This window comes from Podarcis tiliguerta, assembly GCF_965153285.1.
Source record: "Podarcis tiliguerta genome assembly, chromosome: 1".
Taxonomy (NCBI): Eukaryota; Metazoa; Chordata; class Lepidosauria; order Squamata; family Lacertidae; genus Podarcis; species Podarcis tiliguerta.
In genome coordinates, this window is record NC_139534.1 from 45601939 (window position 1) to 45624110 (window position 22172).

Here is a 22172-nt window from a genome sequence, read left to right on the forward strand (position 1 = left end):
TGCACTAGGCAGATGTAATTTCTAAAGACAATCTTTTTATGCACACAGTGTTCACACAGATCATTCTTTCCTGATGGGGACTACCTGATCTGTTTGTTGACACAGTGAGTGTGGGATACTCTTAAATGTTGAGGCCCCAAGTAATCAGCTGCCTGGATTTAATGTCATAATACTCTGTGACATCAAAGGATATGAAGTCAATAGCCCTTTGTCTGCCTTTGTCACAGCTGTCCTGATGCAAGAGAGGAGTATTAGTGCCTAGAACAGTGATGGCCAAACTTGGCCCTCCAACTGTTTTGGGGCTACAACTCCCATCATCCCTAGCTAACAGGACCAGTGGTCAGGGATGATGGGAATTGTAGTCCCAAAACAGCTGGAGGGCCAAGTTTGGTCATCACTGAACCTAGAAGAAGACAGGTGAGTATTTTAAGGGCAATGAGAAACTTTTTTACTCCTAATTCCAGCGCCATGAGCATCTTTCCCTAGGTTTAAGTAATCTATTCACAATACTAGTTGTGGGTTCTGTTGTATTCAGCTCACAGTAGACCCTTTGAAATTAATGGACCTGACATACTCATGGGACGTGTGTGGCACTATGGTCTAAACCACAGAGCCTAGGGCTTGCCGATCGGAAGGTTAGCAGTTCGAATCCCCGTGACAGGGTGAACTCCCGTTGTTCGGTCCGTGCTCCTGCCCACCTAGCAGTTCAGAAGTATGTCAAAGTGCAAGTAGATAAATAGGTACTGCTCTGGCAGGAAGGTAAACAGCATTTCCATGCACTGCTTTGGTTCACCAGAAGCAGCTTAGCCATGCTGGCCACATGACCTGGAAGGCTGTCTGCAGACAAACACTGGCTACCTCGGGCAGTAAAGCAAGATGAGCGCCGCAACCCCAGAGTCATCCACAACTGGACCTAATGGTCAGGGGTACCTTTACCTTTAACATACTCATACTAATTTCAGTACGTAGTTTCCAGACACTGGGTAGACTTTTAAGTCCTTTCTGGCACAACAATAAACAATAGGTACAAAACAGTTCAAGAAATAGCCATTTTTGAGAGATTAACAAATAAATTATGCTAATAGAACTGGTTACCTAGTGCTACATTGGGTACAACACCAAGACTTTGGGAGCAGCTATAGGCTACCACTAACATGATGAGAAGGCATGTGACTGCCACCTTAGGCTAAACTAAGGTCTGGACTAGACAAATAGCAGATCACATGGTAAACTCATTCTTGGACTACTTCATATAGTAGATGTGGGCACTCAGAAAACATAGGCATTTGGCATGTCAGGGATGTGTTTAAGTTACTCTGAAGGCATGTGAGACCTTGGTCCTCAGGGCTTAGACGAGAGACCACCTGGGAATCACATATATACCCTATGTTCCGTGACAGAAGAAAGGTGGGATATTAATGTAAATAAAGAATACATCTCCATGGCATCTGGTTTCCTCTCTGCACGGATTTGTTTATTTTAATTGGGGAGGAGCATTCAAACATATTGCTCCCCACCAAGTGTCTACAGTGGTGCATGTTGGACAGTTTGAATAGACTACCTATGTTTATAAGAGTAAATGTCATAAAAACATAGTTATTGCGCACTTATCCCCTAATCTTTGCATGTTTTTGTCTGCTTGGTATCATCCTTCATTAATCAAAAAATAAAATCTGCACATATTTGAGTATGTAAAGTTCTGTCTTTATTGCTTAATTAGCTCTGCTATGCATGCCTCCTCATTATCACTGTTGGAAATAGAACCAGGTCTGGTGTATCTGGTGAGCATCAGCTGTCGAAACAGAGTTGAAAGCCCGCAGAAACAGCTAATGTCAAAAGTGTTTGAACTACGACACGATTCTTGGCATGTCTTACACATGTCCTAATATGCCTTGATTTGGCAAGGGGCCTGAATATGTTGTGTCCAGCCAACCATGCAAAACTGCATCATTTTTTGGAAATTATATCCTTTCTCTGGCTTCCAACTCTTTCACTTGCTTCTAGAATCTTATCTGTTGTCTTTTTTAAAAGCCACTAATGAGCTCTCAGTTTCTTTGCTTCCCCCGTAACCCTCCTCACCTCAAGTCAATTAGTTCTTGCAAGAACACTGCTGTGGAAAAATAATAGTTTCCCATAAGTATAGTTATGCAATATAATACATCTACCGAGGGGGGTTTATGTAGCCAGCTTGCATTGTAATCAAGTATCGAGGTTACATGGGGCGGGAGTGGTGATGGAATGGATATTCCTAGATCTCAGGAATATTCAGGACCCTGAGAGCCTGGACTCTTAACAGTTACAGGTGTACCTAATCCTTTCACCAGCCATCATTATCTTAGTCTTAGATATGGAATGAAACGGCTTCCTCACACATCTATGCACCAACAAGAAACTATGCAAGGAGGAATGATTGTGAAGTGAGGGACTCCTTTCAAGGAAAGGTGGGTGTGGATGTCATCACCACTCTGATGGAAACCTATTCCACATCCCAAATATCACTCCACATGAGTGTAATTGGAATGAGAGTTGGCACTGTGGGCCGAGAAGGAATCCTGAAGCTCAGGCTCTACAAGATGTGTATTCCCCCCTGCCGTCACACCCCCAGCTTTCTCCTTTCTCTGCAGATAATCATAGTGAGAAAAAAATGACTTCTTGTATGTCCTTTCCTTTATAAGAATTGTGTGGAAAGGCCTTTTGGGTGGGAAATGGATGTAAGGCAGCTGCATGAGGAGGAGAGAGGCTTTAAAGCAGTATCATACCACTTTAAACAGTCACAGAGCTATAGTTTATAGAGTGGTTTCACAGGCAATCCCTCATCCTAAGGAACTCTGGGAACTGTAGCTCTGTGGAGGGAATAGGGGTCTCCCCCATAACAACTCTCAGCACCTTTAACAAAACTACAGGTCCCAGATTCTTTTGAGGTGGCACAGCTGTTTAAAGTGGCATGATGATGATGCTGTAAATGGCATAGTCCGCAGCTGAGGCCTAAGATTATAGAATAAACTTCAGGGTGAGGCAGGAAGTTGACAGCAGCACTCCCTTATAAGACACAGCAGCCTGATCAGCCTGGAACAAGCTTTGATTTTGAATTACCTTTCATGTTGAGGCCTCACCAGTTTAATTGCTGTAAGATGTTCTATATATTCTGACAGCTCCTCTCTGAAGATGATTTGTTTCACTGTATGCTTCTGTGATCATTACAACACTTGCAGCCCTCACTTTTTTAATCTGTTCATCTCTAGCATGCTTTTTGGGGGTGGGGTGGGTGTGAGGACAAATGCCCAATTAAACATAAAATTATTTCTGATGTATGTATATTATGGGTTGGATTCCAAGATCTTGTGAGTGAAATTCCACTGGCAGAAGGAAGCAGGGGTAGCAATTTTCATTTATTCCCTCTTCCCCCTCCTGTTCCCAAATATGCACCAGAGGGTTGGGGGAGCCAGGTAGCTGAGTCTGGGAGGTAGTGTCAGGGGCTGCGGGAGTGGAGGAATCAGCAAAAAATCTCTTCCTCCACTCCATCCATGAGCAGGACAACCTTGGATCCAAGTCCATGACGATAATTAGTTTCAGCTGCTTTCAAATATAAGGTGGCAAATAATGTAAAGAAAATGAATAACTATAAATACAGTGCAATAAAATAGTCAAGTAAGTGAATCTTTATAAAAAGAATCAATGTATCATGAACAGAATGGAATTTTCTTCATAGTTTTTTGTTTTAATTAAGGCTGCACTGCTTGCTTGTTGTTGCACAAACTGTGAGTAGGGTGATAGTCAAAGAGAATGATTTGTCCATTTGTCATCTATGGAGTTTTGTACCTGAATTGGGGTTTCCAACATGGACCATCCACTCTCAGACCCCAAACAGGCCATTTTCAAGTGCTGGGGTCAAACTTTTCAAAACTTTGGGCCCGATTCAACTAATGGGTCCTACCGGGGAAGCCTGCGCAAAGACTGTGGGGTTTCCTCATGTTGCCCTGCCCTGAACAGTGCATTAGGAGAGGAGAGGGGAGATCATTCCAGCTGGTAAGTAGAAGTACTTATACTGATGGACTGATCTAGAGCATTGCATTGACTTCGTCTCAGTTTATTTGCTTTGTTGAAATAAATAAGGCATCATAATGCAGGGTGTTTAAACACATCCCATTATTGGAAATATCTCCCCACTCTCCCCCACCCCCTTTTAGTTTATGTTGGTGGTACTTGAAAAAGCATTTTTTGCTGAGAATGAGACAAAAGAAATGAATATATATGTCACAGGCATTTACGCCTCCATCCTACCCTATCTACTTCCTCTTAAAAACCACCTTTAGCCTCCAGCTTTACAGAAGGAAGCTGTCCCAGTGTAAAGTGCATTATCTTTGAGACAATCAGAGCAGTAGCAGTTTATGCAGACCTGTGCAGAACTTGTCCGAAGCCTGGGTCGCGAGTCATGTTAGAATAAAATTATAAACTCAGACAAAAAAGCAGCCAGTCCCTGGCAGGCCTCCCAGATGATTTAGCCCTCCAAGGCCTGGGACAAGTGTACCCGGCTACCCCACCCATTGCACTGGCCTGAGTTGATGTCACTTTTAGAGCTCCTTAAAAGGGATTTTTGTAGAACATCTTGTGCAAGAAAGTCAGATGAGAAACAGCTAGTCTTATTATGTTTTGTCTGATTCAGAGCTCAGATGCTTTCTGTGGAACATAAGAATAGCTGTTCTAATTTGGTCCTCATTAGTGTATTTTGTGTTTGTGTACTTGGAACACTTGTATTATAATAGTAAAAGCATAATTTCCCAAGAAATTGCAGGGCAAGAGAGGTCAGGGACTTGATGCTGTCATCCATTGCATCCTTGTTCAGGCAGGATTTTCCCTTTTTGAAGACTTCCTGCTGGGTTTTATTCTCTATTTATTAATGTTGAAAATTAAACTGTCAAGTACAAGAGATCTGCTAAGAAAATATTATTTTTTTAAAGTAGATTCCTGAAGGACCTTTATCAGTTACTGTCAGGGCTGGCCCAAATTATTTTGCCGCTTAAGGCAGAATTGCATGTGTCAACCTCCTCTCCCCATCTTCCCCTTCCTCTCCTCCCATATACGCAGCTTCAAAACCTGTTCTGCAGGGTTAGGGGACCCCCTCCCCAGAACAGATTTTGGAGCGGCACGGAAAGCTCTCATTGTGCAAGTGGAAGTCCACTTGCATGGCATTATTTCACCCAATAACAACAAATTAAAAAGCAACAATTTGCTGAACTTTCACATTGCCTAAAATCAGATGCCTGGGGCATCCACCTCATTCTGTCTACGGATAGTAATGCCCTACAATGAAAGTATGTTGTACATATCAAGAGTTCTTCTTCCTGAAGTCCTGGGCTCCTTTGGGAGGAAGGGCAGGAGATAAATTTACTAAATAAACAAGAGGGTGATCAGTAGCAAAGCTGTGATCAGATGAAGTTGATTACTACTACTGGGGAGGGGTTGGTGAAACACTCATTACGATTTCTGGCAAGATATGGATATGGGAAATAAGTGAAAGCAGTGCATAAAACTTCAAGACCTTTGCATTGGTATCACATCTTCAACCATACCCCTGAATTTTCTGGCTTTCATAAACAGCATTCAGTTCCCTTCAGGCTTGCCATTGGTAGCTGCTGATCTTAAATTACTTTTGCAAGTACTCTTTTGTAAGTAAATGCCAAACTAGATGAGATGTTGGCCCTTTTTGATTTCATCTCCCTCCCTCCCTCCCTCTCTTTAAAGCAACAAAGGAAGGTGGGCTTGGATTGAATCTGTATCGTAGGATGATCAACTTTCCCCCTATTTTCATGCTGTAAATTCTACTACTAATATACTATTTGTTCTTTTAGGGGAAACTATGGGTAGAAGAGTGTTTCTATCATGGCAAAACTATCTGTGTGTGATTAAATTAGGAAAGTGGCATGGAGTAAAATCATTAACCTTCTCCCGCACTATGGTCTTGATAAGAGTCAGGGTCTCAGCTGCTGCTTTTAAAAGGAATTAAAAGAGATAGATGATACAATTACAGATCGCCAATGTCTCATCTAGTTTGACTCTAAATTTGTGCCAAAGTTAAATATCATTTAACTTGTCTCATAATTTCTCCTGGTGCTCCTATATATTGATCAATGTGTTAGGGTCAGTGCAAGACCTCTTGTAATTTTCTTGGTGATGTATTAATCAATTTTCTACTCAATGAAAAAATGTGTCATTAGTCCACTAATATGGTAAAGCTGCCTGCAAAAGACATACAGTGGTACCTTGGGTTAAGAACTTAATTTGCTCTGGATGTCCGTTCTTAACCTGAAACTGTTCTTAACCTGAGGTACCACTTTAGCTAATGGGGCCACCACCGCACAATTTCTCTTCTCATGCTGAAGCAAAGTTCTTAACTCAAGGTACTATTTCTGGGTCTTTAACCTGAAGTGTTTGCAACCCAAGGTACCACTGTATATCTGACGTGTATTTGTTTAAATTGTCAAAAAAATACTTTGATATTTTCACAATTGGTATTTATCCGCTAGAATTAGTACAAATCAATTTTAATTTGCAGATTATTTGCACATGTGCTATATCTCTAGTAATTGTGTCTTCACAGTTTTAAGTAGGTTGGAAATGGTAAAGTTGGAGTAGGACTTTATCTGTAGAGGATCAGTAACCTCAGGTTCATTACCATCTCCCCAACTTTCTCATTGCTATTGGTAAGAGCTGGAAGTGCAGAAGAGTGTGTTTAGAGGTAGAGCCTGCAGGAAAGTAAGAGATTAGTGGGGAGAGGCCACTGCAGCTCAGTGTTACAGCACATAGTTTCGCACACAAAAGGTCCGGGAGTCAGCCCTTGGTATTTCTGTTGGAGCTGCTACCAATCAGAGTATAATCTGTTAGATTGGCCATTGGTCTCATTCTGTTCAGTAACATGTCCAGCTGCCCCTTAATGTTGTGATCGCAGTGGAAGGGCAAGGCATACGTTTTCTTAAAATAATAAATAAACAAACTGGGGTCTTCTACCTGTGAAACAACCACCCTGTCTGTACACAGTCCACTAAAGTTCTCCTTCTTGAAAGAGTAATGCCACATGGATTACTGTCTCCAGACACTAGCCATTTGGAGACTGCTTTATGTAAGATGTATCATCCATCTGCTGCAAGTGTTTTCAATGTACTTTTTCACTCAAAAGAAAATGCAAGTGGGAGTACATATTCCTATCACAAACCAATTAATGCATCACCAGGGAAATTAGAAGGAGTCTTACACTGACCCCGATACATTACTCAATATGCAAGAGCACTAAGAACATTTTATGAAATGTGGAGAGACATTTAGCATAAATTGAGTGTACAAATGAGTGTTTGGAAAATGGACTTAAGTTAAGATAAAGTAGAGATGTTGCAAGTGGCAAGCCAAAGAAAGAAACTGAGTGACCTTAGCGAGTACCATCCCTGACTTATTGGCCATGCTGGCTGTGTTTGCTTGGACCTTGAGTTTCAAAGCCATGAAGTTGTGCAGAACCATAGCAAGTCAAGGGTGAGAGGAATGTATATTTTTTTTCAGGTGATCATTGCCTTTTCTTCCCCTGCCGCTCTCAAAGAACTTTATTTTTCAGATATGTGAGTTGTTTGCTTTGGCTTGTCTTAATGAATAGCATTCATGCTGTGACACACCATTTCTTCTTATAATTTGCTCCTTTTTATTAGGCAATTATGTAACTGATTACATGCCTGTGTTGTAGAGTGCTTTGGGTAAATTCATTTGATTTGAAGTGAGCACAGGTTTTTTTGTTTTAATCTAACAAACTGTTTAATCTAACAAACTCCTGTCAATAAGGCATCAAGGCATTTACATGATTTCTTTCCATGAGCCCAGCTGGCCTTTTTAAATCAGCAAAAACAGTTGTAGTCCATAGCTGTCGATGTTTCCCTTTTTTAAAGGGAAATTCCCTTATTCCGAATAAGATTCCTCGCGAGAAAAGGGAAAAGTTGAAAGTTATGTTGCAGTCAGGTCCTTCCTGAAAGATTCCAGAGCTTTGTGGGCGGCAGAACAATCTTACACAGAATTCTAGTGACAGAGAATCTGTAGTCCTCCTGAAGTTTCTGAACTCCAGCTAGTCCCAGCAACATGGCAAAAGGGCAGGGATGCTGAGAGATGGAGTCATCAAAGTCTGCAGGGCTACAGGTTCCCCATTCCTGTTATAATTGCTTCTAGGATTGTGATTTTGTTCAGTGGCATTGCAACTTCTCAGACCACCTTTCTTCCCACTGTTCCTTTAATACAAAATTCCAAAATCCATATTAGGACAATACGTTTATTAGGCCAAACAATATATCACAAAATAGGGTTCAAGCCTTTGAGTTCTCCAGAACTCATCAGACTAGATGATAAACCGGGGTGGGGGTGGGACGGACTTAAATTCAGTGAATCATTGCTGTAGCTGATTCCACTGGGAACAAAGTGTAAGTAGCATGTTCTGGATCCAACACTTTTGTCTGTTCTTCTATCTATATGACATATGTAAAATCTTTATTTAAAAATGATAGGGCAATTTGTAGAAAATTGTCTAGGTAGAAAAGAGTTATCTACAAAGTGTTTTTTCTATAATTGTAACTATGTTGAAAAGTCTCCTGGCTTAAAAAGTGCCAGGATCCTTGCTGTTTATTAATTAGAGAGGTTGATTATGGCTGAGGAGTGTGGAGGTACTCTGTAGTGCATGAGTCAGTGAAAGCATCTCTTAGACAGCTGTTTCCCTACACTGCAAAAGGAGAGCATGCAGAGTTCATAATTGCAGGAGACAGCCAGCTAATGAAAGTCCTCAAGGACATGGGATTTGTACAAACTACTAACTATTTCAAAGCAATCTGTATGAATCTTTGTTGGCGATGTCATCTGAGATGATTACTTTGAATAGTCTCTGCACATCCGGCTCTCTAGAAGTAAAGTGCTTTGAGGCATATTCATAATTAGTTGCTTTGTATCATGACTATCTAATGACTTCAGCAACATCAACAAGCAATACAGAGCAATGACAAAATGCTAAGTGTGCATGAATTTCACTGGAGCTGTTTTGTGGATTTTTTCTATAATTTTTCATACACAACTCTTCTGGGTATATAGAAACTACAGTCACAAAAGCCATATTCAGAATTAAGTGTGCACAGGGAGGTCCTGGGGATCAGTCCACTAGTTCTTCCTCCTGTTGTCATCCGGTGTTGTGAATCAGGGAGCCTCCTGTACTTGTAGAATGTGGATTCTAAAATGTTCAGAGAGACTCCATGAGTACGGGAGGCTCTCTGCCTCACAGGGTCACCCTCCAACAGGAATGGTGATGGGTTTGTGGACTTAGCATGCTCCCTGTGTTGTGTGTTTGCTTCACTCTAATACTGAATGCCTGAAGAGGCATTATGTGATGCTCTCCAAGGTCTTTTGTTGGATTCCACATTATTGACTTAGTGTTTATTGGTACTTCCTGTACATATTTTTACTTTTCCATGACGTTACATGAAGTCTGTGAGGTTCAAGTGTTAGCTGGGCTTTCCAGTATAGTATGAATATTGACTTTCCATATCTGCAAAGACCCATTCCTGTATGCCAGAAATTCTTAAGGGGAAATTGTCTGGTATTAAGAGGAAAATGGTCTTCAGCCAGGCTGTAGATCCTGGAATTTCTAAGGAGTCGCAATAAGAGAGGTCAACCATGTGCAGGCAGCCTGCTAGTTTACTCCACTGGTAGATAGGCTTCATATCAGCTGTACCTCTAGAGAAGTGTTATCAGGGAAAGATACTGAAAGCAGAACTGGTTGTCAAGAGAAATCTATTAGAAGTACAAGAAATGAATAATGGGAGAGCCTTGAATCCTTTCAAAGTTGTCAGCCACAATGCTGTATCTCTCCATGACAATGTTACCTTGCACACTGGCAAGAAATCAGTTTCCTGATCTTTCCACACTGATCCTGGATAGTGGACAGCACTGTATAATATGGAGTAGACCTCAGGCAACCAATAGAAGGGAAAATTCTTTTCAATAGGAAATTTTCCTTGCTGTAAAAATTTATAATTATTTCCATGTAAAGGGGGCAGCAGTGATGCAATGGAGCGTTCAATATTTTTTCTATTTTATTTTGCAGCTGATTCCGTTGCTAAATTCACTGACTAAGCTTCAGGTCCATGGTCCGTATTTGGTATCATGTCCCTTTGATCCAACTGCCGACTTTTCTAGAAGACTTAACCACTTAACACGTGTCTGTAATGAGGGTGTTCCAAAATTGCAGTCCTTAACTTCTACATAACAAGGCCCTGAAATGGAAACGGATCAAAAATAAAACTGCCAATATCAAAATTCCTTTATGCAAATCCATGCTGCAACCAGAGCTTGGAACACTTGTATAATTCTGGTCCCTATCTCAAAAGTATATTGTTGTGTTGGGGAAAGGTGCAGTTTGAAAAAGGCAACCAAAATGATCAAGTGGCTGAAGCAGTTTGCCTATGGGGAAGGGTTACAACCTTTGGGGCTTTTTAATCTAGACAAAAAATAATGTTTGGACTTTGTGCAGGTGTATAAAATGGTGCACAGTGTAGAGAAAGTGGATAGTCATAATACTGGAATCCATAACCATCCAATGAATCTGAACAGTGGAAAATACATCTGCTTGCTCCTGCACCAGTTTCTGCAGCTTAATAACTTGCATTGTTATTCATGTCACAGGTAAGAAAATAGCAGAGGTTATCTTGACACCATCTCTCTTTTAAGCATATTTTCTGCCTATAATTGTCTGTTGAATGGCATCTGGTGTTTGAATAATCAAATACAAATGTAGCAGAGTGGTGCAGCATATTGACACAAGATGGTGTTTCGCTCTGTTTGTGGTGACTGTACAGTACCAGGCTTTTTTCCTCTGAATTACTACATAATAGGGTTACTCTACCTATTCATTTCAGTTTTTAAAGCAACAGGATGAAACTGATGAAAGAGTTCTATCTTTTGAAATGAAGAAAGTATCTTTGGAGAAAAAATAAAGCAAATTAGATACAAATGTAATTTGGCAAAATCTTTCCTTTTTATCCAGGCTTTTTGCCCTTAATTTGAAGAGTTTCGTGTATTTTCAGGTTCTTTTATGGGATAGGACCTAAGACCTGTCCTTTATCTTTGTAGTAGTGTTTTTGGGTTTTATTGATTGGTTGTCATACTTGTTTTTAGTGTTTCAGTGTTTCTGTAAGTCGCCTTGAGTCATTTGTGTGAGCAAAGTAACAACACCAACAAAAATGTTTGCTTCAAAAACACAGCCATGAATTTCACTGGTTTATGTCATATTCTGTCAGCCTAACTTGCCTCACAGGATTGTTGTGAAGATACAAATTGGGAGTCAGGTTAGTCATGTATGTTGCCCTGGGCTTCTTGGAGAAAGGATAGGAATAAAAATTTAACAAATCTATAAACTACCCGTGTTGATGTCAGGTGTGTTGGCCCCTTGCTGAACTTTTGTTCAGGGTCTGCAGTCTCTGCTTCTGGTTCAGAGGTGGTTATCATATGGGTGCTGGGGGTTCCCAGTTCAATGGTGGTGCTGAGGGCTTCCACTTGGTAACAATGGTCCTTCAGTCTCTGAATCTGGGTCCAGGTCACTGCTGGCCTCTCTGATCACAGCAGCTACCTCTTTTGATGCATGATACCTCTTCATATGATTCATGCATGAAAGGAGCTTCTGTAAAATGAGGACTAGTATATGCATTTATCTCAACTGGCAGAGAAGGGATATCAGATGTTTTTGTTGGTGGGATTGTAAAAATAATGCCCTGTGTTTCTCTGCTGTGTTTTTTGAAAATGTTTCTTTAAGCACCTTGTTTCAAATGAATACAATACCTTCTCAGACCCAGGCAGAGAGACTCCATATGCTTTTGTTGCCCTGCTTGACCTCAGTCATGCAGATTTTATTCTGAAAACAAAATAATCATGTGAAAAGAGAAAAGGAGTGCAATAGCTGCATCAAAAGAATCGGATCATGACAGTATGGCATAATTTACGATCCCATGTAATAATATGGCCCAGTGTTTATTATGCTTTAAGCCTTGGAAATGGGCAGCATGTTGGGAAGTTACCACAGTTTTAGAAACATTGGTCTATGGCAGTGGCTTTCAACCAGTGTGCCATGGCACCCTGGGGCGACTTGAGGAACATTCAGGGGAACCCTGTCAGGGCATTCTTTCATATCTTCCAGACCATATCTTTGCAGTCCATATCTTCGTGAATTATCTGTCTCTCTCTTTCTCTCCAAGGAGCATTCAAGGGAGCCAGTAGCTTTAACTTGCAGCCCATTATCTTCCTGCATCTCTCCCCCACCATGTTTATCTTCTTAAAATCACCCCTGCCCCCCAAAAATCCTCCCTGGCTTCAGTAACTAACAGTTCCTTAATATTGCACCAAGGGCTTGAGAAATGCAATAAAAATAGCAGAGTAGCTTGATGGTGTGTGCCCCTTGATGGTGTGTGTGCTCTGTATGGAGGGATGTAAAAATAACCCTGAGAGTGAGGAGTGTCTTCTGTGTTTCCCTCTCCTTCTACCCCAACATCCCTCCCCACTATTTTCTCTACCTCTCTCCACAGGCAAGACTCCCCCCCCCCCCTTAACAGTCACCCAGCTTTACAGGGAAAGGGAGAATGTTGCAGAAAAAAACCATGTCTGCTACTGATCTTAATCTTGTTTTGCCTTCTCCTCCCCATGTGCACACTAATTTCAGGAAAGGCAGGCTGGGGCTGCCATGTGGAGTATGTCAGCTCAGCCCTGCAAAGCGGCAGTGTTGCCTGGGTTCCCATCGGCATGTGTGTTCCCACTCAGGCGCTTGCCAAAAACATCACCCAAAAGAAGGCGGGGTGGGACGGGGGAATTTCCCCTTACACATAAAGGAACCTGAATGTAAGTGGCTCCCACAGGTTAGCCGCAGAAAGAATGTGGTTGGTCAGGGGAGCCGTGGATTCAGAAAGGTTGAAAACCACTGGTCTAGGGGATTATTCCAAAGAACTTGGGAAAGGTGAGTTTTGAGGAAACACTGGAAGGAAGAAAAGTAGGTAGGTAATTAAATAAATACCTGGGATACCAGTTCAGGGATGTAGTTCTAGGCATAAGGTGCAGCAAAGAGAGAAAGGCCAGAGTCCTTTTAGGGAGCGGGAAAATTTCAGACATTGTAGGGTTGTGACTAGCCAAGTGAAGATTGCAGGGAGATCACATTTATGTACAGCTAAATTGTACAGCTGCCGTGTGAATAACATGACTACCAGTGAACTATCAGTAATTTTTTTCTTAAAAATCCTTTGGTGCCCTATCTTTTCTAGTTCAGGTGCAGTTCCTGTATTTCACTCATAGCTAATCTTGAGCAATGTTTTTAGTTATAGGTACGTTAGAAATGAGTCAGAATCCATTTAATTCCCTTAGGAATCTCAGCTTCGGTTTCGTAATTGAATTTCATCCCTTTACGATGATGAGAATTAGTATTGTTTGCTCTCAGGGGAGGGGGGGCAGAAAGCTCATTTATAAGACTTTCAGCTCTTGTCTCACTTTAGTCAAGTGTTGCATGAAACACACACATATACTGTTTCAAGAATGGCTACTTCAAACTGTTTTTGGGTGCTTTGCCACCTTGACTTTGCAGAGAATTACAGTAGAGTGATTTGTATAATCACTGTTCTTAGTGGTGTGTAAAAGGCACTAGAGACATGGAGGGTAGTTTTTCAATAATGCTGTGTGCCTGGCTTGAGTAACTCATTATAATTAACTGCTGTGTTGATGGGAAGACTTGCCAATGCCTTCCCATGTTATGGGTCTTTGATTGCTTGAATATATGGGCTCTAGGGGGGAAATTCATAGCATGTGAAAGCTATAAACAAAGCAGGGTGGTGTTGGGTTTAATTCAGCATAAATAGATACTGTAGGGCAATGAATTACCATATTGTCAGTTTTACACATTTAAAGATGTATGCAGAAAGATGATTTTTTTTGTGTGCAATCTGCTACACATAACTGTACAAGGAAAGGAGAACAGTCTGCAACACATCCTATAATCTGCTGTTGCTCACTTCTTGCTTACTAGCTTTTAGAGTTCTCTGTGAAATTGTTATTCCTCATTAAACAGTTTGCAAAGTTTGTACTAAGAAGCTACATATTTTCAGTGGCTGTCCTACACAAGAGTTAAAATCCATTCTGCTGTGTGAATTTTGTTAGCAAATATTATGTGAATGTGTGCATATTCAACAAATATTTGATATTCAGAATCAGCTGCCAACATTTTACAGCATCTTACATATAACAACCAGCATTTAACGGATTCTCGCAGCTGATACACAGTCAAGTCCATATTTGACAGCATCTGACAGCTAATGCAATAGCATTTAATAATCTTGTACTAGCTTTATTTATTCCTGGCAATCAATCAGAAAATCTCTCACATTAAATAGGCTGTTTTTTCTGTTTTTAGGATGTTTGATTTGATCCATTACTGTTGCTTATGAATATTTTTAATACTGTTTTACATTTATTATTATACAAAAAGAATAAAAAGATAAAACATCTTTGTGAGGCAAAAACCCCCACCCTTATATGACATTGATTCTATGATTTTTCTCTTCCTATCATTAGTAAAAGGACGCTACTCTATAGTAATTTTATTTGTGCTGACTTCTCTTCTTTATGTTTTTGTTTGCTTAGGCAACTGAGCTTCAGTAATTGCCAAATTTCTTTACATATAGATGGTTTAGTATTTCTCTCTCTTTGCCATTACAAATATTGAAGCAAATAAAAGGTTTAAAATGAATGGGTGGTGTGTTTTTGATATGATCTGCTGAGTGAATTTTAGTACATTATTTTAGCATCTAGCAATATTTTGTTATTGATCATTCTCTTACTAACCATCTTAACTTTCATCCAGAATTTACATATTAGGTGGAACATCAACACCTAATATGTAAATAATTTACTTAAGGTAAATTGTATCACCAGAAAACATTTTTTTTGTTTTTTAGATGTTAGTCAATTTATTTGGCTTAGAATATCAGCACTGTTGTATATAATAATAATAAATAATAATAATATGTATACAAAGAAGATGATATTCATTTAAGTCAAACTCAAATCACTGGATTAAAATCAAAATCACTGGATATACCTTGGTTTGAATAGATGTATCCCATGCTGAGCATGAGATCATTTCCTGTCATGCTTTAAAATTATTCCCACTCTTTAAATCTTGTCTGCAGACAGTTTTTCCGGGTCATGTGGCCAGCTTCTGGCAAACCAAAGCAGCGCACAGAAATGCCGTTTACCTTCCTGCTGGTGGCGTACCTATTTATCTACTTGCACTTTTTGTCGTGCTTTCGAACTGCTAGGTTGGCAGGAGCTGGGACTGACCAACAGGAGCTCACCCCATCGCGGGGATTCGAATCGCCGACCTTCCGATCGGCAAGCCCAAGGCTCAGTGGTTTACACCACAGTGCCACCCTATTATATTGTTACATTACTGAAATAGCATAAATTAATTTTAAACTACAGTATTAACAATTTTAAAAATAAGCTGCTTTCTTTGCTTTGTAATATTCAAATCTATCCATCCATACAATTCTACCTTTACATCTTGGATTTTATAAAATTCAGAAAGATAATGGCTTGGATCCTAATATATGGAAATTCCCAGAAGGAAAGTTCCCTGTCCCCTCCTCTCTCCTGCAGCCACTTGCACATGTGAAAAGCCTCCGGAACAAACTCTCTCCAGACTAACTATGAGCTGTGATCTGGGTTTAAACAACACACTAAGCAAAACTTTGGCTTACTGTGCAAAAACCTTGGCTTGTAGCAAAAAGACTATGGAGGAGCAAAGCAGCTCTTCTCTAGGAGTCCACTTACTCACATAGGCCTGCTAAACCGTGGTTTGGCTTAGTGTGACATGTATTCCCAGTCTTTAAGTCTTGCAATGATTACAGCTAAAGTTCCTTAACTTAAGACAGATAATTGGTCAGACATAAAATGGGCATGAAATTTGTGTATTTATGCCTAATTTTCCCTTCATATATTTATATATTGTTTTAATGTACTTTGAAATATTGCCTTTGAGTTTCTGTTTCTGTAAAATGCAGAACAAATGTAGCTATTCCAAGTAATCAACTGATTTATACTGTTTTAGTGACATATGTGAGCCACTTTGAAGATCAAATTTGTGAATAGATGGGATATAAATTCCATAGGTCATTTGCCTGGAAATAATATTTTGCTGTGATCTAACAGCTGAATCTCACCAAGAAAGCATGTTTCTGGGAGTGGGAGTATTTGGAATGAAATTAAAAGCCTTTCTGTCAAAGAAGTTGAAGCGCGACTTTGAAATATGAGGGAAGGAAAAAGAAAGGCTATCCTATTTTCAGCTCTCATGCCATATATGCAAATATCGGTAAGTGCTAATAATTATAGTCATCCATCATATATTTTATAAAATTCTGAGCTCATCGCAGATTCCACGAATGTTGAAACGTTTATGCAGCCTTGGCACAATAATTGAAGGCATCTGAATGTTAGCAGGCCAAGATTAAAGTGTTCTAATGAAGTGCCAATGCAGTAATGACATTCTAAAGAAATACATGTTTAAGGATATGTTAAAAGGGCAACTCGGTAGGTTGAATGTCCTTCTAAGGTTCTGCCAAGGAACATTGAAATAAAACACTTTTAAGCAGAGGCACTTTGCCTTCAAGAAACTAGTCTATGTTAAACATAGTACAATAGGTAGAAGACCACAATCAAAATTTCAAAATCTGGGAAAGAAGTTTGGAAGCCTACACAAACCCCTTTGTTAAAACAATTTTGATTGAAGGAAGGAATAACATTCTCTAGCATAAAATGCCCTTAAGAAGTCTGTATCCTTTCTGGTAAAACGAACTAACACTGTGGTCCTTTCCCCCAGCTTAGTTCCTTGAGGGCTGCCCCCCCTCCAGTCTCAAATGATGGTGCGGTTTCGCCTGGGTGTTTCATCTTACCACCATTCTGTCCCTTGTCACTCTGTTTTTCTGCATCTATCTGTAACAGCCACACCCAGAACTTGAATGCAGGCTCCCCTCACCAGGTATACTGCTTCACAAACTCAAAACAACACTTTCTTCCTCAGCAGCCCACCATTCTCTTCTCCTTCTCTGGCCCAACTGCTCCCACCCCCCAACTGTCACTTTCCCAATGTTCCATATTCCCTTAGAAGTGATTTCCAGGGCTCCCCAGAACTGCCTAACTAGCTACATTTTTACTTACGGTACCCCCGTTTTCCCTAGTCAACTTGCTGTATGAGGTATACAGTGATACCTCGGGTTAAATACGCTTCAGGTTACAGACTCTGCTAACCCAGAAATAGTACCTTGGGTTAAGAACTTTGCTTCAGGATGAGAAAAGAAATTGTGCTCCAGCGGCGCGGCAACAGCAGGAGGCCCCATTAGCTAAAGTGGTGCTTCAGGTTAAGAACAGTTTCAGGTTAAGAACGAACCTCCAGAACGAATTAAGTACTTAACCTGAGGTAAAAAGGTAAAGGTAAAGGAACCCCTGACCATGATGTCCAGTTGTGGATGACTCGGGGGTTGTGGTGCTTTGCAGATGTGCAAAGAGGGCAGTCAAACATCACAACTGATTTAGTAGTTAATGTGCTGGCTGTCAGGCTGTAAACCAGTTTTGAGGGAAATATTATTGAAGTAACTTGAGACTGCTCTACTTTTAAAGAAACGAGATGATGAGAATTGGAATCCAACAGCATCTGGAAGGTTCCTCATTACTGTTCTTAACACACTAGCCCCTTTATATTACTGTATTTTTTGCTCTATAAGACTCACTTTTTCCCTCCTAAAAAGTAAGGGGAAATGTGTGTTCGTCTTATGGAGTGAATGCAGGCTGCGCAGCTATCCCAGAAGGCAGAACAGCAAGAGGGATTGCTGCTTTCGCTGCGCAGCGATCCCTCTTGTTGTTCTGGCTTCTGAGATTCAGAATATTTTTTTTCTTGTTTTCCTCCTCCAAAAACTAGGTGCATCTTATGGTCTGGTGTGTCTTACTTATAGAGCGAAAAATATGGTGCTTAAACTTTGCCTAAACATCTCATTGGGTTTGGAGAGGTAGGGGATAAGTGATATTACAACTCCCAAGGATTTTTGAGATACGTGTGCAGGAATCACCATGGTCTGCTGATCGGAAGCCAATCAGTTCCTCCAAACTGTCAGACTAGCTTTATTTCCCCCTGATTTTTCTTCAGGCTTAAATTAGCCATTAAATATAGAATCATAGAATCATAGAGTTGGAAGAGACCACAAGGGCCATTGAGTCCAACCCCCTGCCAAGCAGGAAACACCATCAGAGCACTCCTGACATATGGTTGTCAAGCCTCTGCTTAAAGACCTCCAAAGAAGGAGACTCCACCACACTCCTTGGCAGCAAATTCCACCGTCAAACAGCTCTTACTGTCAGGAAGTTCTTCCTAATCTTTAGGTGGAATCTTCTTTCTATGCCATCAAATTGTAATGTGTGCCTGTCAGTAGACTAGGTTAGGGCTGGGCAGAAAAAAGGATATAAATCTTACGTTAGATCTCTGAGTGATTTGCAGTAGATTGGCAAGAGTTTTGGACTCCAAAACAACAGCTGCACAAAATGATCCCTGTACCTGTCACTACCTTAAATTACATTACTGAAATGAGGTGTGATTAGAGTAATCAAAAGTGGACTTCTTTGTGGAAAGACTGGGATATTTGCCCATCTCTGAGTTAGGTGCTTATTCATCTCCCTAATGGGATTCTTTAAAACTTTCCAGAACTCAGATGCTGATGGCTATTGCCATGTGTATGACCATATTTTAAAGCAAAGCAAGAGGTATCTTCAAATCTGTTAACCAAAACAGCAGGAAAATATCCTGTGTCTGGCTGCCTATGTGACCTCTTCTGTAAACAGGACCAGAGGATAAATATTGTTACTCTTTCTGCAGCTATTGACTTCCATAAAGATGATTTGCTCAGAGCAGAAGACAATGATTACATATATGGTTCAGAAGAGGGCATTCTGGCCTTGGATCTGGTGCTATTCTTACCCTGGTTTCTGGACTGTAACCAGTTCTGTCTTTCTCTCCTTCCACTATTTTTTATGCAGCTGGTGTCCAACATCCTCATCTTCATCTGCACGAACATTGTAGGTGTGTGTACACACTATCCAGCTGAGGTGTCCCAGAGACAGGCATTTCAAGAGACCAGGGAATGCATTCAAGCTCGTCTACATTCTCAGAGAGAAAACCAGCAACAGGTAAAAGAAAAATGATGATGATGATGATAATACATTCAAGGATGAGGGTTTTTTTAGCTTGATTATTTTATTTTATATATTTTTGTGGTGAACAAATTTCTGGGCCTTTTGTGTGGCAATATGGGTCTTGCATAGGAAGAATACAGAATGTTCAAGTAATTCTGATTGAAGTTGTGATTTGATAGAGACCTGGCTTTTGCTGCCGTTTGTGGCTGCAGGAGAAAAGTTCCCAGGACTATGATGATGTTCTCCAAGCTTCAGCTGTGATAGTTGCTCAGGCAAAGCCCAAGTCTGACCCAAAAGCTTTAATATATCTGTCAGGTTAGGAGAAATCAGTAGGTAGTCTGTGGGGTGAGGGAGGTAACCATCATGAGCTGGGAAAATGTCCTACTCCTGAGAACATTTTGATTTACAGCATTGAGTAGTTTGCCCAAACTGTGTTCCTGGTTCCAGTCTTATCACAGCACATTAATTTACTTCATCAGCTTTAATTAGTAGCATCCTTCTGTGAGTGTGGTTCATGGTAGAGTGCCTGTGAGCTATCTAGTTAATTTGAGAGCATCTTTAAGATGCATGTAGGGAATTGTCAATGATCTAAAGAGGACTGTTGATACATCTATAGACAGAAATTAAGTCTGATTCCACCCACATTGCACAGATGCATGTTTTGTTATCCTGTACCCAGCTGCCCAACTCCATCTAATGTAAATAGAGAAAAGTAACTTAGGGTTGCATCTAATCCTACTTAAAGTAGACCCATTGAAGTCAATGAACATGACTAATTTAGATTCACTAATTTCAATAGGTCCACTCTGAATAGAATTTAGTTGGCTACAAGCCTTTGGAATTCACTTTTAGAGACTCACCAGTATGCAATAATTATTTCTGAAACTGAGGTGTCAGTGATTCATATGTCACCTGTTGAACCCTTTTGGTTCTAATGTACACAATAAAGATTTTAGTGCTTTTTTAATATCCTGAGTAAAATGTGTTACTTTGCTATCTTTCTGCTCTGGTTGTTTTGGTCTCATACAGGGACTGAGAAAATGCACTACTGAGAATATGAAACTGGTGTTTTCCACAGCAAACGGTTAAAATGTGAAAGTCATCCATGCATGTTTATGCATCTTTAAACACATGTACTTTGGGCCCATAAAATTTCCCAGATGCACACTTTATGAACAATTGTTGTGTAGTGCAATGGAGAAGATTATCTTCATGCTTTTGTTGTCATGTGCAAAGCAGCAAAGTACACAAGTTTCCAGTAGCGAGATGGTGCTTCTTATATTATTTGGCCACAATCCTCTATCTGGCTCAGAGGCAGACTCTGAGTGAAAGATAATGTGGGTTTACTGGACTTCTTCATCACAGAGGACACTAGTTCTTTCTTCACTGCCTCCAAGCCATAGGAGCCAGCAGTTCCAGAACAGGGCAATGGTCCTTAAAAGAATACACAGCACCTCAGGGATGACTGGACTAATAGGAGTCTTCAGAAGGCTTCAGCCTGTTGCTGAGACAACAGCTCTTCCTAAGTGAGTCCTAGCAAGCATTGGCTGGTGTGAGCTCTCCAGGGTGTTGACAAATTACCCAGCCCATAATCTGGCTGGATTTGACTGGACATGCCTTGCTGCGACCATGCTTTTTAGGATATGGCTTCTTTCTTATCAGCATTAACCTGGCCTCCACTGGGACTGTAAGCCAGAAGAAGGCAGGACAATGCCCATACATTTCAGTATCAGTAGAGAGTTCTGATCTTCAACCTTCACATTTGACACTAGAAATACAAAACTTGGATGCAAGTCATTTGTTGCCATTTCTTCATAGTTACTGAAGCCATAAATGTGTTTTAAGAAATTTGATTTGCTGCTACATAACAAATAAATGAAGCCAAATTTCATGAATGATATTTTGTCCTATGGCCTACAGAGCCCGTGGAATGGCCACAAACAATGCACAGTCAACATGTATTTTGTGCACCACCAACGCCGTTAAAACAGCTACCTTTTGATGTTGCTAACATTAGAGAGTCTAACTTCTATGAATGGAAGTTAAATTGAAACTGGAGAGAAATCTGATGGATTATGACTTGCTTAATTACTGAATAGAATAGGATCTTAGGTAAAGGCTGGCTTTATGGAAAATATCCATGATTCTGCCCATTCACTGCAGAACTGATAGCTTCATTTTGTTTATATGAGATTAGAAGAGATGTGTGTTTGTGTTGTTAAATAGAGAGCAGGCATGTTAATTGGCTCATCTGTCTAACACCACAGGAGCGCCTCCTGCTCTCCGTACTTCCTCGCCATGTTGCCATGGAGATGAAAGCTGACATTAATGCCAAAAAAGAAGATATGATGTTTCATAAAATTTACATACAGAAGCATGACAATGTCAGGTAAGTGCAACAGTAAAGGCGTGGAATGAACCCACAACACGGTAGCATGTTTTAAAAAGAAACGAAACTAAAGCAAACAATATGTATGTCTGAGAGGTAAGCATAAATGGAAATTCTTTGTTTGCCATTTTTAGCAGCAGAACTGCAAATCACAGATATATCTTTAAGGGGGAGAGGGAAACAAAATTCAAAGCAACTCCAAACAGACTTCAGGCCTTGGTGTGAGTGTAAGGATGACTTCTTTAGTCTTTTACCTGTCTTCCCTTCCCTTCTATAAAGTTTGTATATGAGAGTAGAGAGTGAGAGACTAATATTTGCTGGTGTCACATGTAGGGAAAACCATGCACATAGGAGGTAAAACAGATTTGATTTGTCTTTACGTCCTGTTGTTTAATCATTATAGAAATAATTTGACGTTCTTATCTCAAATGTCCATGAAAAGTGAAGTTTCATTTTGAAAGTAATACAAAGCAGTAACTTACCACTATGGATTTATCTGCCTAAGTCA

At 40.4% G+C, this 22172-nt stretch overlaps 1 protein-coding gene across 6 annotated transcripts in view; it reads left to right on the forward strand.

Annotated features, from left to right (window-relative positions):
• ADCY5 (adenylate cyclase 5) overlaps positions 1 to 22172 on the forward strand; it is a 174779-nt gene that overhangs the window by 80534 nt on the left and 72073 nt on the right. For all 6 annotated transcript variants that reach the window (XR_014503644.1, XR_014503645.1, XR_014503646.1 and 3 more), the window contains 2 exons: positions 19120 to 19269; positions 21543 to 21664. Coding sequence is in view for 3 of the 6 variants with exons in the window: in XM_083405879.1 (XP_083262005.1) it covers positions 19120 to 19269; positions 21543 to 21664 (272 nt within the window). In the remaining 3 variants the exon portion in view is untranslated. The remainder of the gene's footprint in view (positions 1 to 19119; positions 19270 to 21542; positions 21665 to 22172) is intronic.